This window comes from Amblyomma mixtum, chromosome 7 (assembly GCF_055824585.1).
Source record: "Amblyomma mixtum isolate Tamu chromosome 7, ASM5582458v1, whole genome shotgun sequence".
Taxonomy (NCBI): Eukaryota; Metazoa; Arthropoda; class Arachnida; order Ixodida; family Ixodidae; genus Amblyomma; species Amblyomma mixtum.
In genome coordinates, this window is record NC_143018.1 from 51,122,272 (window position 1) to 51,138,340 (window position 16,069).

At 47.0% G+C, this 16,069-nt stretch overlaps 1 protein-coding gene across 1 annotated transcript; it reads right to left on the reverse strand.

The window, feature by feature from the left end:
- Positions 1-11,872: 11,872 nt before the first annotated feature.
- On the reverse strand, positions 11,873-15,302 carry LOC149336081 (uncharacterized). Its single transcript, XM_089552576.1, has 2 exons — positions 15,037-15,302; positions 11,873-14,979 (listed from the first exon to the last, which is right to left on the reverse strand). The coding sequence occupies exon 2, from the start codon at positions 14,951-14,953 to the stop codon at positions 12,440-12,442; it is 2,514 nt and encodes an 837-aa protein (XP_089408702.1). The 5' UTR covers positions 14,954-14,979; positions 15,037-15,302; the 3' UTR covers positions 11,873-12,439.
- Between the last annotated feature and the right edge of the window lie 767 nt (positions 15,303-16,069).

Sequence of the window (16,069 nt, forward strand, 5' to 3'; positions counted from 1 at the left end):
GATGTTCACGATGTAATGCCTACCACCTGCGACAAAAATAAGAAGGTCAAGTTCAGGAAGTAATACGAATTAAGAGTACAATCCAATCCAATCCAATATGCTAATATGGTAGCTACCGGCCTCGCTACGCGACGGTTCTGAAAGTGCAACTAGTATTGCTTTCGGAATAAAATTTTGATCCTGCTTCGTGCCCCCGGGTAACAACGTCCGCGCTCAGCCCTGCAAAGTGCGCCCGCGATGGTGAAAATGAAGTTCTCGGGCATCACAACCCGCTTTCCTCCATATGAGATTTAAGGGGCCGTACACACGGGTGAGAGAACAAGAATAACACGCATGTTCTCCTAACAGGTTCCGTTCTTTCAGCGAGCGTGCATCCTGCTTGCACAAACGGTTATCGAAAAAGGCTACTGAGCGCAGTTTCCGCTGCGTCGCAAGATCAAGGTTCCCTGGTGCGAGCATTATTATACGGGGCGTCTTGACGACCGAGGTGAAACGAGGGCCGACGTATCGCGAGTGGACATAAATTATCCGTGAAAGCGGAACATGATCGTGTTCGGGCTTCGAACCTGCGTCGTCTGCTACGCACGTGGCCCTAGGGCCGCAGAGGAATCCTCGCTCGGCAGGGAGCGGTTGAGTAGATTAAAAAAAATAAAAAAGAAAAAGCCACGCCACTATTTCGTATTCCGCGGGCGTTCGCGTCGATGGCGAGAGACGCTGAATAACGTTGCCCGCTGGAGGAATAAATAAATCTGTATAACACGGGAACAGTTCGGTGGAGGCTAAGCACAGAGGAGCCGGAAGGCGTACGTAACAACGACCACGGAAAATAGGGCTTTCAATTGCGGAAAACAAACACAAGAAATCTATTTAGAGGTGGAGGATGTAGAGAGGAGGGAGTGGATATGCGTGGAGGCGGGATCGCCAGCAAGGCTCACGTCGTGCGATCTTCTTTCCGAGGTTCGTGCTTGCATGGCCTCCGAGACCTAATACACTCCGACCGGCGTAGGTTCCGGTTCACTATGATTCTGTACAGGGGTGCCTCCGATGGGCGTTCTGTTCTTGCGGCATAACAGAGAATCCGCGCTGTGTTGAAGAAGAAAAAATGGCTGAGGCTTAGCTTAGGTTAAGCCTAGTCAGATGCGAAGCATATTGTCGCCGAGTTGCATATCGAGCACGCCGCTTGGCTAGACGTTCTTCACGCTCTTCACCAATCTCTGTAGCACGCCGCAACTTTTGCTTCTCATTCCAACGAGCAGCCCTGTCTCCAGGAGGCATCCCTATCCCGTGTAGGCCTAGCAGAGGCAGGCGCACCCCCTTGTATACCGCCGCTCCAGCATCGGATGGATGGATAGATGGATGGATGGATAGGAGCGCCCCCTTTGAAACGGGGTGGTGGCAATTGCCACCATGCTCAGCTTTTCTTTCTTTATTATTTTTTTTGTTTACTGTGTTGGCAATTCTCATTAAGATTCTCCATCACCTTTGCCTACGGTTTCCTACTATTCTAACCTTATGCCACATCTCTGCTTTTCAGCCACCAATCCTCCAATCGCTTTTTGCTGACTTCCACTGCAGATTTATTTACATGACCATTGTTATCTTTAAACCCTAGGGCCTCAGAAAGAGTGACTGTGCCTGCATCGACATCCGGATGGATACCATCACATTTGATTATGAGGTGTTCAATTGTTTCCACAGATCTACCACACACTGCACATGTGTCATCTTCTTCGTTAAATTTCTTTTTGTAGCTGCGCGTTCTAAGACACCCTGATCTAGCTTCAAAAAGTAGGGCACTGCCTCTTGAGTTATCATAGAAAAATTCTTTCCTGATCTGCCTTTTCCAGAATCGATATAGTTCTACACTATGTTTCTTTTCCATTGAATTCATCCAATTTTTAACTTCCGCGTTTTTAACCTGTCGTTTAATGCTCTTTCTTTCTCCGTCCTCATGACCGGCATACTTACTGGTTAGTTTTCTAGTTCTTTTCCGCCACTGTGAGTCAACGTTCTTTCTGTATAAATATTTAAATACCTTAGCTGCCCATCTGTTATCGTCCAATTTCCTCAGGCGTTCTTCATATAGTATTTTACTCTTAGCTTCCCGTGCCTCGAACGATGCTCAGCCCATATCCCCTTGTACTGCCTCGTTTGTGGTTTTGCCGTGGGCACCTAGTGCTAATCTTCCAACAGCTCTCTGATTTACGTCTAATCTCGACTGAACTTCTCCCCTTAAGCACAGAACCGCATTGCCGAAAGTAAGTCCCGGCACCATTATTCCTTTCCAAATACCCCTTAGTACTTCATATTTGTTGTACCCCCATAATGCCCTATGTTTCATTATCCCGGCGTCTCTTCGTCCTTTTGCCCTAAGAGCCTGTTCATGCTTTTCCGTGTATATCTGCCCTTCGTTTAGCCATATCCCGAGGTATTTGTATTCGGCCACTTTGGGTATTTCGTGGCCTTGTATGGTAAGCACCTGATCAGTTGTATCGTTAAAAATCATCAAACCTGATTTAGTTGCGCTAAAACTGAATCCTAGAGCGTCTCCTTCGTCTCCACAGCAATTAACCAAAGTTTGTAAATCTTCCTGGCTATCTGCTAACAGTACAATATCGTCCGCATACATTAAACCCGGGAGTCGCTGCTCAACTACATTTCCGCCTAATCTGTACGATAGATTATAACCCAGATTACTTTCTTCTAGCCTTCTTTCCATATTTATCACGTAAAGCATGAACAGCAGCGGTGATAGAGGGCAACCTTGCCTTAATCCTTTGTGCACCCCTACAGTTGTGGTACTTTTTTTCCCTTCCCATGTAATTTCAACTTCATTATCTCGGTAGATTTCCTGTAGAAAATCAATTACCTCATCCCCAATACCTAAATCTTTCAATATGCTCCACAGGAGTTCCCTGTTCACGTTATCGTATGCACCGCTTATGTCTAGAAAGGCTATAAACAGAGGTCTATTTTCCGCCTTAGCTATTTCTATGCATTGGGTAAGCACGAACAGGCTATCATCTAACCGCCTACCCCTTCTGAACCCATTCTGAAGTTCTCCGAGTATCCTATTCCCTTCTACCCATGACTGCATTTTTAATTTCACCGCCTGCATTGCCAGCCTGTACATAACAGATGTTATCGTAATCGGACGGAAGGATTTTATGTTCATCTTATCTCCTTTCCCTTTATAAATCAAATTCATTTTACTCTGTCTCCAGCTGTGCGGAGACAGAGTAAAATGCATCACGTGTTCACTACAGCGCACCTAGCGGCAGAAGCAGGAAACACATTGGTCGCGACGCCTCGCGCTACGGCGCGAGCTGGGGCCCCGTTTCTCCTATGTCGTTACGTCACGCATCATGTGGTCCTCCTTGGTCGCGACGCCTCGCGCGACGGCGCGAGCTGGGCCCCGTTTCTCATCTGCTGTGACGTCACGCACCACGTGGTCATCCTTGGTCACGACGCCTCGCGCGACGGCGCCAGTTGGGCCCCCGTTGTTCATCTGCTGTGACGTCACGCATCACGTGGTATGACATGGAGGTCACGAAAGGTCAATGGTAACGACACCGCCGCGCTCGAGGAGCTGGGTTGGGCTATTTTAGTATGCTTCGCATAAAAATATCGCCACGACTTATTGCTTTTCTGTCCTAAGTAGAAGGGATGTTGGGGAATGCACCCTTCTACAGGGGTACTATTCGCCTTGCATTGCCGCACCATAGTAGGGAGTCGCACCTAAGTAGCAAACGGAAGGTTTCGTTAATACATGCACAAGTTTTTGCTGATTGGCCGAAAGGACGCTGTTATTAATAAACATGGCAATCACGTGATGTCATGATAGCATACACCAAAAGCTGGTTTGCTAGAAATAAAGCAAATCTCATAGGCCAGCTGGTGATACCAAGGTCGTACTTCGGCCTGTGCTGGTTGGCACCTTTTGAGTAACCTACACGTTCAGCGCTACGGGCTGGGACAAATAGCACACAACACATGACTGATGCCAGTCAGGTGTTGGGTGTAATTTGTCCCCCTCCTTAGCGGTAAACATTTCAGTTAGCATGAAATTATGTTTTGATGCCGCAGAACCAACGCTGATTTAGAGGAAAGAAACCAATAGTCGTTTTAGAATACGTCGTCAAGTGATGCATGACCGTCAAAGAGGGAATGAATATTCGCGATAAAGAAAAACTTTGACAGTAAAGCTATGCGATACGAAGGCCTAACATCGCATATCTAACGTTTATTTCGAAGAAACCCTTTCCTCTGGTCACTGATCGTCTTGTGATGCTATGCCGTCACAGATAATTCGGTTACTGCCAGCAGTAACGCCTCGAGCCGTACCTGGGTCGCAGTATGAAGCCGCTGGTTCATGGCATTACCATATGAATCTTTCCTTACGAATCCGTCTTAGTGCTTAAGAGTTTCTTCGAAAGTGGCATCGGAACTCTTCTGCGCTGCTTGACTCTTTCACCGTTGTGTTCATTGACCTTGTCGTGACTCATCGCAGCAGGCAGAGTTGCGCTGTTTTCTAAAGTGCCTGTTGCGCCAACGTATCTAATTTTCGAAGTCGTCCAAGCGCCCCACGTTGTGTCATTGTGCGCCCTGTGTTGTGTGGAGTGACCGAAACCCCTCCACAGCCGCTAGATCGAAATAACAACATCATCATCATCAGCCATTCTGAAAAAGCTAAAAAATCATCAGGGCATCCCTGTGACTACTCCTGGTCTAAGCCTCTTTCGATGACTCTGCAGCAATGTGGCGTAGTTGAATCGACACCAATGACTCCTGCTTGATGATTCTGCTCTAAGTTCGGCACTGTGGGGTATTCGATTGTCTGTTGGAGCGTACTCGCACTTTTATCTATACCCATACAAAATTTGCTGCATTTGCAGCAGACAACCTTATCCACTAGAGGCAGGGCACCTCCACAAATCTCAGCGCGTTTTTTTTTGTTTCAGAGCCAAAGCCTCGGGATACAACTTCCGATTTCGATAGGAGGAGACAATGACCTTCAATGCCTTACGAGGTCAAACGCACTCAACTGTGTGCTGATATGGCCCAATCTATGGTAGTATGACCACGTGATCATATGACCATGACCAATGGAAACCTGACTTTGTTCTTAGACCCTGGCCCTTGACCGTTTCCTTTGAGGTTGACTTGGACCTTGCCATTTGATTTGAGACAATGGGCACCACATCGACAATGACCTTCAGTGCCTCACAAGGTCAAACCCAACTCAACTGCATGGTTGTACGGCCCAAGCTATGCAGTACGACCACGTGATCATAAGACTATGACCATTGGGTACCTGAACTTGATGTTTGACTTTAACCCTTGACCTTGAGATTTGATTTTAGACAGTGGGCATCACGTACCACCAAGTTTTCACCTCTCAGTTACCCAACTTCTAAGTGAAAGCAATTACTTTACAGAGCGTAAAACAGCCTTCACCTTAGTCAAGCCACAACAAGGCGGTGATGAAGAATTTGATTTGAAATAATAAAACATTCATATCAAACGAACCATATCTCACCATGCTAAACAGAGCTTTCGCTCGTATAACCACGTTCAAGCCACGTTGAACCACAGGCATATTTTTTGTTTGCCTTTCAACGCCATTCTTACAGTATCTCAGTTTTGTGCGTGCTGATCATAATGAACTTATACTGCTTTGCTTCCAAGAACCATGGCTCTGTTAAATATTACAAATTAGCAGAAGTTATCGGAATAATTAAGAAGGCACTGAATCGACACACTGCTAGCATTTGAAGTGGTCCATGAAAAAAGGAACGGGCAGGCAGACGACTGAGTCTTAGTGCGAGCGCGGAGTAAACAGCTGGCTGATGCTAAGTATGCTGTTGAGTGAGCGTCCTTTCGAAGGGTATGCCTCATCTATGTTTTTGGGCAAAGTGCCGCAGACACTACAAAATAACTTTACATGTCACCGATATGAGGGAAAATCATTCTATCGCAAAGAATGCTTGCTCGGTGGCCGTTCTACTAGGATGTGCACTTCTGGCACTGGGGAAGCAAGACTGGGAAAGCTCTGTTGTAACACATCCGACAACGAATAACTTACTGGAGATGCTTCATTTATAGAGAGGAAATTGAAAAGAAGGCCTCCAAGATTATTAATTTATTTATTTATTTATTGCCTCAAAGGCCCCGGTTGTGGGGCATTACATGAGGGATGGGCGGATTACATGCAGATTATATAAAGATTACAGAGTACATAAAGATCAGGATACATAAAGATTACAGGATACATAAAGATTACAGGATACATAAAGATTACTGATTACATAAGGATGGCCTCAATCTTTTTCTTGAAGTCGATGCAGTTGACGATGAGTACGGCTTCCGGCGGCAGATCGTTCCAGTCCCGAGATGATATGACAAAAAAAGAACGGAAATGAGATGTTGTTCTTGAAGCGGGTTGGTATACGGTCTTGATGTGGTTGTTGCGGCTAGAAGGACGATGAGCTGTTGATATGATAGATGATCCTAAAGGTGAATGATAGAACTTGTGGAATAGGCATAGTCGAGATATTTTTCTTCTAGTTTCAAGGTTAGGCAAGGATGCTCTGGATTTTAAAGAGGACACGCTAGTATAGTAAGAGTAGTCACAATAAATAAAACGGATAGCGCGGTTTTGAACTTTTTCAAGGATTATAGAAAGGTTAGATTGATGAGGATCCCATACTGCTGACGCGAATTCTAGTTTAGGTCGGACGAATGTTTTATAAGCTAATAATTTGATAGAAGGGGTAGTAAAACGAAGATTTCGACGTAGGAAGCCAAGGGTGCGGTTAGCGTCATTAGCGATGTTCGTGATATGCGAAGACCATGTTACGGTATGAGTTAAGGTGATGCCAAGATACTTACAGGAAAGAACAGATGATACTTCAGAACCGAAAAGAACATATTTTGAGGGAATATGCTCCCTCATCTACGCATTTTGTCAAGGGAGCTATTTGTGATGAAAAGCAGAGGCACCGCTAGCACCTGTTCGGTGACGTCAGTGGCTGGCGACTTCACGTTACCACTTCGCGGTCACGTGACGTGTTACGCCAGCGACATAAGTGAGTCATTAACAGCCTTGCAGCGAACGGTATAAAGCTGCCTAGCCGAATAACCATCATAGGGTTACATGAAGGAAGCCACCAGTCACCGAAACCAAGGACCATAGGGGATGTTTTTGCTTTCTCTCTTTTATTTGTGGTGTTGATCAGTGGGAGATTAATAGTGTCATTTTTTTATCGCTTAAAGATAAATACATTTGAAAGCAAAAAAAAAAACCGTGCGCCGGTGGTGGGATTCGCAGCCAGGACCTCAGAGTTTCGCGTGCGGTGACGGCTTTCAAGTTCATTATCTTTAAGCAATCAAACAATTACGCTGTTAATCTCGCATCGCTCACTAGAATTAAGGAACATCTCCTATACCCCTTGCTTTCGGTGACCTGACATGCGTCATGTATGTCATAGCAAGCCCCTCTTTTCTTTCGCTTCCCACCGTCAAATGATTACGCCACTAAAAGTCAGGAGGCGTCAAAAGAGTTTACCGTCATTGCGTCTGCACATTTGTGTCGAGATCGACAGAGAGCTCCATGGTAAATTCCCTGTCCAAGTTAGAGCAGATGAGGATGGGGGCGAGGGCGATCGTATTGCCCAGAACGTAAAATTTAGTATCAAAAGAGCACATGGCCTTCACTTTATTTTGCGATTAAAAGGTTATATATATATATATATATATATATATATATATATATATATATATATATATATATATATAAACTTTTGTAATGTTACGTTACAATGTATATATATATATACATTGTAACGTAACGTTACAAAGAAGTCACTCTTGCACCGAGGAACACCAGCAGCCAGTCAGGTCAGCACGAGACGGAGCAGAGTCACTTCGTTTTTTTCAAATCGCCCGTTGCGTTCTTCCTCATCTTCTAAGGAAGGCATGTGTCTATATATATATATATATATATATATATATATACATACACACACACACGCACACGCGGCTGGTGGCACCATCCGCCTCAATAGCCTCTTTCAATTGCGCATAAATCCACCCCTTAATAATTAAGTAGCTGATACCATATCAAAAAATGTCATATCGGTTATAAAGATTCCAGACTTCATGTCCTACTATAGCAGAGAAGTGAGATAAACAGACTTCTGTTCAACATGCCATTTTTGCCAGTTCGTTGGAAAGCAGGGGCTTTTAGTGCCACTTGCGCAAAAGGATCACAAATTTCATTTGATGCCCGAAATATTTACTGGGTAAACACTATGAGGTGACCTCCACAATAGCTCTCACATCATCGTTTTCAGAAAAAAATGCGAAAAGTCTTGGTTTTCCTCAACCTCTCTTTTATTAGATTCATGATCGATTCACTGATGCCACGGGCTACCGAACTCGGTGTCCTGAGGCTGCGTATTCGCTGGTCTCCCTTCCGCACTAAGGGCGACGAAAAGGCGTCGTGCATTTTCGGAAAGGCGCCGATGTCACGTTGACAAAAAATTCCGCCGACATCCAAGAGATCTGGGGTTGCAGTTAGGTGCAACATCGTGGATATTCCGCCAAGAAGGCCCTAACACGATGATTTCGCATTACTTACTTATTCCTAAATATGTCGCCTTCTAAGGCATTAAATTTGCAGTACCATGGGTGAGGGTAAGAGGATAGGCATGTTCTCTATCCATCGTGAATTTCACTTGAGGCCTCCCTGTGCGTACGCAACTGCATGCAACTTCTTAGAACGTCGGCGACCGGAGGCGACGGCGTTCAGTGACGTGGGCGGAGTCTCCAAGGCCGGAGGTGAGGCGAAGGGGTCACGTCGGATGAACGATCCCGAACCGTGCCCCCCCCCCCCCCCCCCCCCCCATTTTCTCTACTGCCCGACCAGCCTGTGTGATGCGCTCGTTTTTCACACTCTTAGGGCGCAGGTAGGAGGGTTCGATTCCCTCCGCGTCATCGCCAACCGGAATTGACGGTTTACGAAGCACTATTGGAGAACTGTTTACGCGACGCAGACAATGTAGTGGCGGGCATTTCGGCGCGCACAGTTCATCATCCTCTGTTGACAAATAAGAGACCGCATCACGGTTGTTCTTGGTATCCCCAAGTCGTTCAACTGAGGCCAGCTGGAGAGGGTGAGTCTTCTTTTTCTTGTTTATATGTTTCGTCTGGAGTATGGCAGGTGCCTCCAGGCGCCAGGGAGAGGAGGTAAGGAAGGGCTCTGCGGTAAAGTAATTAAAAGAAATAAAAGAGAAGACACGCTTCGAAGTAGAAAGAGATTGATGGAGGGAAGAAAATGAGCGCTACATCTCGCATCCGACATGGGCCTTACTCGTCAGGCTATTCTGTTAGGCATGGCGCGAGAGACGAATGGACTCTGTTGGAGTGTTGCGGTCTTTGAGCCTTTTTTTATTGCAAAATAGACTATTCTTAACACAAGCTTCTCCAAGCAACCGATGCCGCAGAGATTATGGGTAGTTAAAAGTTATCAGCAGATTTGAAACCGCGACTGTATATTAGGCTCAGAACGTAGGTTTTCAAAGCGGTGATTGGTTTTGCAAAAAACAACGGAATAGTTTGTAATTATCAAAGCATACTCTCTTGACATTTTGAACTTTGGATAAGAGAATATCGTGCAAGGCCCTTGCGTCCTTTATTTCTTTTATTCTCGCAAGTACACCCAGCCGCACAAACTAAAGAAAGAGGTGAAAGTCCGTTTGGTTTGAAGAAAGCAGCATGCCTGGACGTCAAGGGCCTCGTGCGGAAATGCTGAAGTCTCGTGGCTGAACTAATTGCGCTCCCGCAAAAGTAAAACATAAAATTTGCTGATTGATTTGTTTAATTTATTTGATCCGTTGTGGAATATTGTATTTTACCTTTTTACGTGTTTGGATATCTACCTATTTGCGTGTTTAGCTGAATGCCTACCTTTTTAAGTGTTTAGCAATACAATTAAGCATGACAGGACGATGATCAGCGATTTTTTTTTGATCTTGTGAAGAAAACAAGCTACAAAACTGTGTCTGTCTCTGTCTCCTGAATTTGACTGATGAAGGAGCGCACTTTTGCATTCTTTCGCGGTCATAAATTTTATTAACTACACGCCGCTTTAGATATGAATACAGATTTTCCGTCTCGTGTCAGGTAGTAAGCGAGAACAACGAGCTCACGTCTTCCGAGCACAGTTGTATAAGCTGCGGACGGAAGAAATGCAATTAATGTAAGGCCGCTATTGGATTCATATCATATGCTGCTCTTAGTGAGTGAATCCACATAAGGCGAGGGCATAGGAGTGAGTGCAAAGAAAAAATTTGGAACGGAATGGAATTGGAATGAAATTATCACGTCACCCCGCTTCCTTTTCAAGCGGGAAACAAAGCACCTTATCGACAATACATGCATTCCGTAATAAAATCTCTCATTACAGAGACAGTCAGGCACAAAACACTTCTCGCTTGGAAGATGCCCTTTAGTGATGTTTGAGTGATTGTATTGTCAACGGATGTGATTCGTATTTTCTTCTCCTAATTGGTCGAATCGAGAAGAATAATATAAAACATGGATGACAATTGGTGCGAAGAATTACTTTCCTTTTTCGTTTCATGTTTTCCTCGGTAAGGATGCCCTGACATGAAGCAAACCTCTTATTTTACAGATACCGCAACAGGCAGGGCGCTACCGCACTTGTCTGCTTGTCAGTAATAGTTATCGTCTTTAACATTTCTAAGGCAGCCTGATGATGCTCTTTAAGTTGACTGCACGTGCAGGCGGACATAATGCGAACCCTAAAAATGCTTAAATAGGAGCGGGGTATCCGTTTTGGACATTTAAAAGGCTGACGCACTGACGTTTGCTCGCCTCCATTTGGTAGAACACAGAGTGTGTTGCAGTAACGGTGTATTGTGCCTTCGGTCGTATTTGGGGGAGGCTTGGGTTCATAGTGGGGAGCGATCCAATAGGTACCGTGACAATGCAACCAGCTTTGCGACCCCTGCTACCCGTCGTTACTCCTATGAACTTCCTGGGCCCACATCTATTAGTGACTTTTCGGGATTACAGTGGTCGGGATGAACTCGAGTATGAGAACTGGCGCCGGTAGTATTTAGCTTGATGTTCACCTTCACCTTACTTTACATTGTGTTCTCTTTGGCTTTTATAGCTTTCGTGCTGTGGGTCTAGAATATTTTCTGACGACTTATACCAGGATCCACTGTGTCCTTAGTGAGAAGGTGGCAACGATTGCTGGATGCTGACAGCAGTGCTCTTCTTTCTATTGCAGAGAAAATTTATCTCCGTAATTAAACGCCCTGCCGCTGCATAGTGGTCCCGCATTCACCGGTTGCTCTTGCGACAAAGTTAGTTGCTCTTTCCGTAGTCGCCGGAAAGGATTCGTGTGGAAGGCAGCGATGCCGCTGTTCTCTACGGCAACCAAGTCGATGCTACGGACATGGCACGTTACAGGACAGATGGCCATCTTTATGTGTTCTGAGCCATCGGCAATCGGCTGCTTGGGGGCCACACCCTGGTCGCTTTTCAGTTGGCCTGTGGGTCCCAGGAGCCACAAAGAAGTCGTCGTCCCAGGTAGCAGACGGAGCTGTGCTGCACCCGCAATCCGCTTTAAGAATTTACCATTTAAACAGCGAATTTGTGTATTTTATAGTCGCGCACGCGCATTTCTGGCGATGTCTTCTGTATACTAAGCGCACTGTCGACTAAACGGGATTTTTGTTCATGATTTCTTGCAAAACAAGATTTCAGGATCACATTTCTTCTCCGCTGTGGTCCACGCTGTAGTTATCCTTTGCTCCAAAAAAGATATTGGCCACACCGATGACAGAAATAAGACTTTATTCAAATGCACAGTTTATTAAAAAGCCCAAAATTCAGACACATACTGCAGTGCACTAGGTTACAAAATGTCACCTTCAAGACAAGTAAATGGGTCTACCATTCATTTTAAAACTTCCTAGACCAAACTCTTCAACATGTAGAGCCTTTCGTGCGGCCCTTTTAATGCCTTCGTATGATTTCACTAACTGAGGAACTTTTTGGCACTCATTTTAAGAGATTTAACGAGCCAGCTATGCTAAGAGACCTGTACTGCGCAGCTCGGACACAAACCGCGCGTGCTGGAAGCCTTTCGTGTTTGCGCTCGCACACCGCTACTCTGATATTCGCATAGTCTCTGCGAACAGGACCTCTGAACAGCTGGAACCTTGAGCTTTTTTGTAACTGTTCACTTTCCCGCTTTGCCTCCGTCCATCTAGCTCCATGCACTCATGGGAGCTCCTATCCAGAAAGAACCTGACCCCTCCTTAACTGGACAACATTCCTTCTCCCTTGTAAATACTTGCAAAGAATGGTAAAAAATAGGAATGGTGAGTAACGTTAATCACTCTCAGATGAAATTTAGAGAATTAAACTTCTCCTCGGTAGGGCAGTCGCTCTCGTCAGAGCCGTCCGGGCAGTCGTTCCAATGGTCACAGCGAGAGCGGCGAGGAATACAGAGGCGTCCAGAAGCACATGCAAACTCGTCACCAGAGCAGCCGCGGATGCCTTCTGCGCCGCAGTCCACCTCGTCGCTGAGATCATTGCAGTCGTAATGGCCGTCGCACTTCCGCTCCATAGCAATACACGCCCCGTTGTCGCATCCGAAGTAATTCCCTTCACATTCCAGCGGCAGCTTTTGGCAGGAATCTGGTTCGTCGGAGCCGTCCTCGCAGTCTTTGTGTCCGTCACAGACTCGCGTTTTGTCGATGCAAGCGAAGGACCCGTTTCGCGAGACGCATCCGAACTGCGTGTGGGAGCACGTCTCCGTCCTTGTGCAATTCTGCTCGTCCGACCCATCTGCGCAGTCGCGCTCGCCGTCGCACATCCAGTTTTCCCTGATGCATTTGCTGCTGTCTTTGCACGGGATCTTAGGTGCCGCACAGCGTAATCCGGATGTACAGTTCTGTTCGTCCGAGCCATCTGAGCAGTCGCGCTCGCCATCGCAGCGCCAAGCCTCATTGATGCAGAGGTTAGTATTCTGGCACGCGAACTCATCGTTCGCGCACTTCTTTACAGAGGTGCAATTCTGCTCGTCAGACCCATCTGCGCAGTCGCGGCCCCCGTCGCACAGCCAGTGTTCCATGATGCATTTGCTGTTGTCTTTGCACGGGATCTTACCTCCCCCACAGCGTAATCCGGATGCACAGTCCTGCTCGTCCGAACCGTCTGAGCAGTCGCTGTCACCGTCGCAACGCCAAGTGTCGTTAATGCAGCGGCCGTTCGCCACGCACGTGAACTCAGTTTCTGCACACTTCTTTAAGGAGGTGCAATTCTGCTCGTCCGACCCATCTGCACAGTCGCGGTCCCAATCGCACAACCAACTTTCCCTGATGCATTTGCTGTTGTCTTTGCACGGGAACTTATCTTCCTCACAGACCATTGCGGACGTACAGTTCTGCTCGTCCGAGCCGTCGGAACAGTCACGCTCGCCGTCGCACCTCCAAGAATTAAAGATACAGTAGCCGTTATCCTGGCATGCGAACTGAGTTTCCGGACACATCTTTACCAATGTACAATTCTGCTCGTCCGACCCGTCTGAGCAGTCGCGCTCACCGTCGCACAGCCAATTTTTCTGGATGCAGCGGCTGTTGTTTTTGCACGCAAACTCATCTTTCGTACAGCGAATTTCTGAAGTGCAATTCTGCTCGTCCGACCCGTCTAAGCAGTCGCGGTCACCGTCGCAGCGCCAAGTGTCTTTAATGCAGCGGCCATTGTCCACGCACGTGAACTCAGTTTCTGCACACTTCTTTAAGGAAGTGCAATTCTGCTCGTCAGACAAATCTGCGCAGTCTTGGTCCCAGTCGCACAGCCAGTGTTCCATGATGCATTTGCTGTTGTCTTTGCACGGGATCTTACCTCCCGCACAGCGTAGTCCAGATGTGCAGTTCTGCTCGTCCGAGCCGTCTGAGCAGTCGCGGTCCCCGTCGCACAGCCAATGTTCCATGATGCATTTGCTGTTGTCTTTGCAGGGGATCTTACCTCCCGCACAGCGTAATCCAGATGTACAGTTCTGCTCGTCCGAGCCGTCTGAGCAGTCACGGTTACCGTCGCAGCGCCCTGTCGCATTAATGCAGCGGCCATTGACCACGCACGTGAATTCAGTTTCCAAACAGGTCCTTGAAAATGTGCAATTCAGTTCATCCGAGCCGTCAGAGCAGTCGCGGTCACCATCGCACCTCCAGGTCTGGTGAATGCAGCGGTTCCTGCTGTGGCACGCAAACTCAGTTTCCGCACAGGTGCAATTTTGCTCGTCCGAGCCGTCCGGGCAGTCGCGGTCGCCATCGCAACGCCAACTGTTCCTGATGCATGTGCTGTTGTCTTTGCACGCAAACTCAGTTTCCGGGCATCGTGTTCTTGGTGCGCAATTCTGCTCGTCCGAGGCGTTTATGCAGTCTCTTTTCCCATCGCACCTCCAGGAGATAGGTGCGCAAATGACTCCGAGAGCATAAGTCGGGCAAACGAACATATCCGGAGAACACATCTTGGTGGTACTGTTCTTGCAATTGTCCTCAAGTTCGTCCGATCCGTAGGCGCAGTCCGGCTCACCGTCACATCGCAACGTGGCCGGAATGCATGGCCCACCTTCTCTGCATCTGTACTCGCCTTCGGAACACGTCGCGTTGTTGGTGCAGCTATTTTCGTCCGACCCGTCGCCGCAGTGCTGTGTTCCGTCACAAAGCTGTACCCAGGCCACGCACTGGTCTACCGTGCTGCATTTGAACTGCTTCTCTGTGCACGGGTGAGACACTTGGGCGGCACTTGGAACGGCATATGAACTTGCAGATGCGAGGATGGCATTCAGGAATAGCAGGGTAGAAGTAAACCGGAGGGATGTTGACCCTGGTCGCTGCTCAGCTTTCATGGTGTTCACGATGCAATGCCCACCATCTGCAGGAAAGGTACCAAAGTCAAGTTCAGAAAGTCATGCGAATGAAGAATACTTACACGTTGATGTCCTGGTCGAATTCTATCGATTCGAGCGCAGCTATGTCGCTGAACGAAGTGGCTGCTGCTTGCTATATGCGACTGGATACGTTCTCCTCTTGGAGAGTGCTTAAAACCAGTGGCGATGGAGCGCAGTGAGAAGGAGTCTGAGGATGTGATTTTTTTTTAAATGTGAACCTAATTGTGAAAACGGTCGGCACTACAGATAACTGGCTGAGCAAAGGCCGTTAGCCGGGCACCTATTTTTGATCTGCCGCCCCGCACGAAAGCCGTACGGTTCCGGCTGGGGGCGATATAGAATAAGACACACGCCGGAAGTCGCCGCCTTCCAATTTCCTCAGCGCTGGAAGAACGTCCTGTTTTCGAGAGCGGTCTTGCGGTATCTCACAGAAGCAATTATTTTTATCTGCGCCAAGTTTCATTGCAATTATGCAATTGTCAAGTTCAATGGCATTGCACGATATGTATTTGAACCCCAAAAAAGCGACGCTAAAGCATGCAACCACAGAAGAAGAACAGCGCTTGTGTTCTGTTCTTCTGTGGCTGCATGCTTTAGCGCTGCTATTTTCTAATGTTCAATATGCACCAACTAGTGAAAATAGAAGTTTTTATGATATGTAATTACATGATGTGCTAGTGTTGCAAAGTCGCCATGAGCATTTTTAGCTGAATTACGGAAAACTTGCTTATGGTTTTCATAAAATTGTACTCAATGGAGCCACAGATCTGAACTGCAGAAAATTCTGGGCGGCTATGCGAAGCCTACATGTTTTGGAGTAGCCGTTGAAGCCTTCGCTTACGCGTATAGTTTGCTACCTCGGATTTCGCTTAAACTTGGATTTTTTTGGAGGCGGTCATGCACCCTTCATAACATTCATTTCGTGCGTGCTCATCGAAGCGGACATGTAGGTTATAAATAAAGGTGTGCGCGTCCTCAGCCTCCCCCCAAGCGTACAGAAAACAATCAAACATCGCTCACAGACTTGTCCTGCAGCGCAGAGTAGCCATTCAGAGGGATGGATTTATAGGGCGC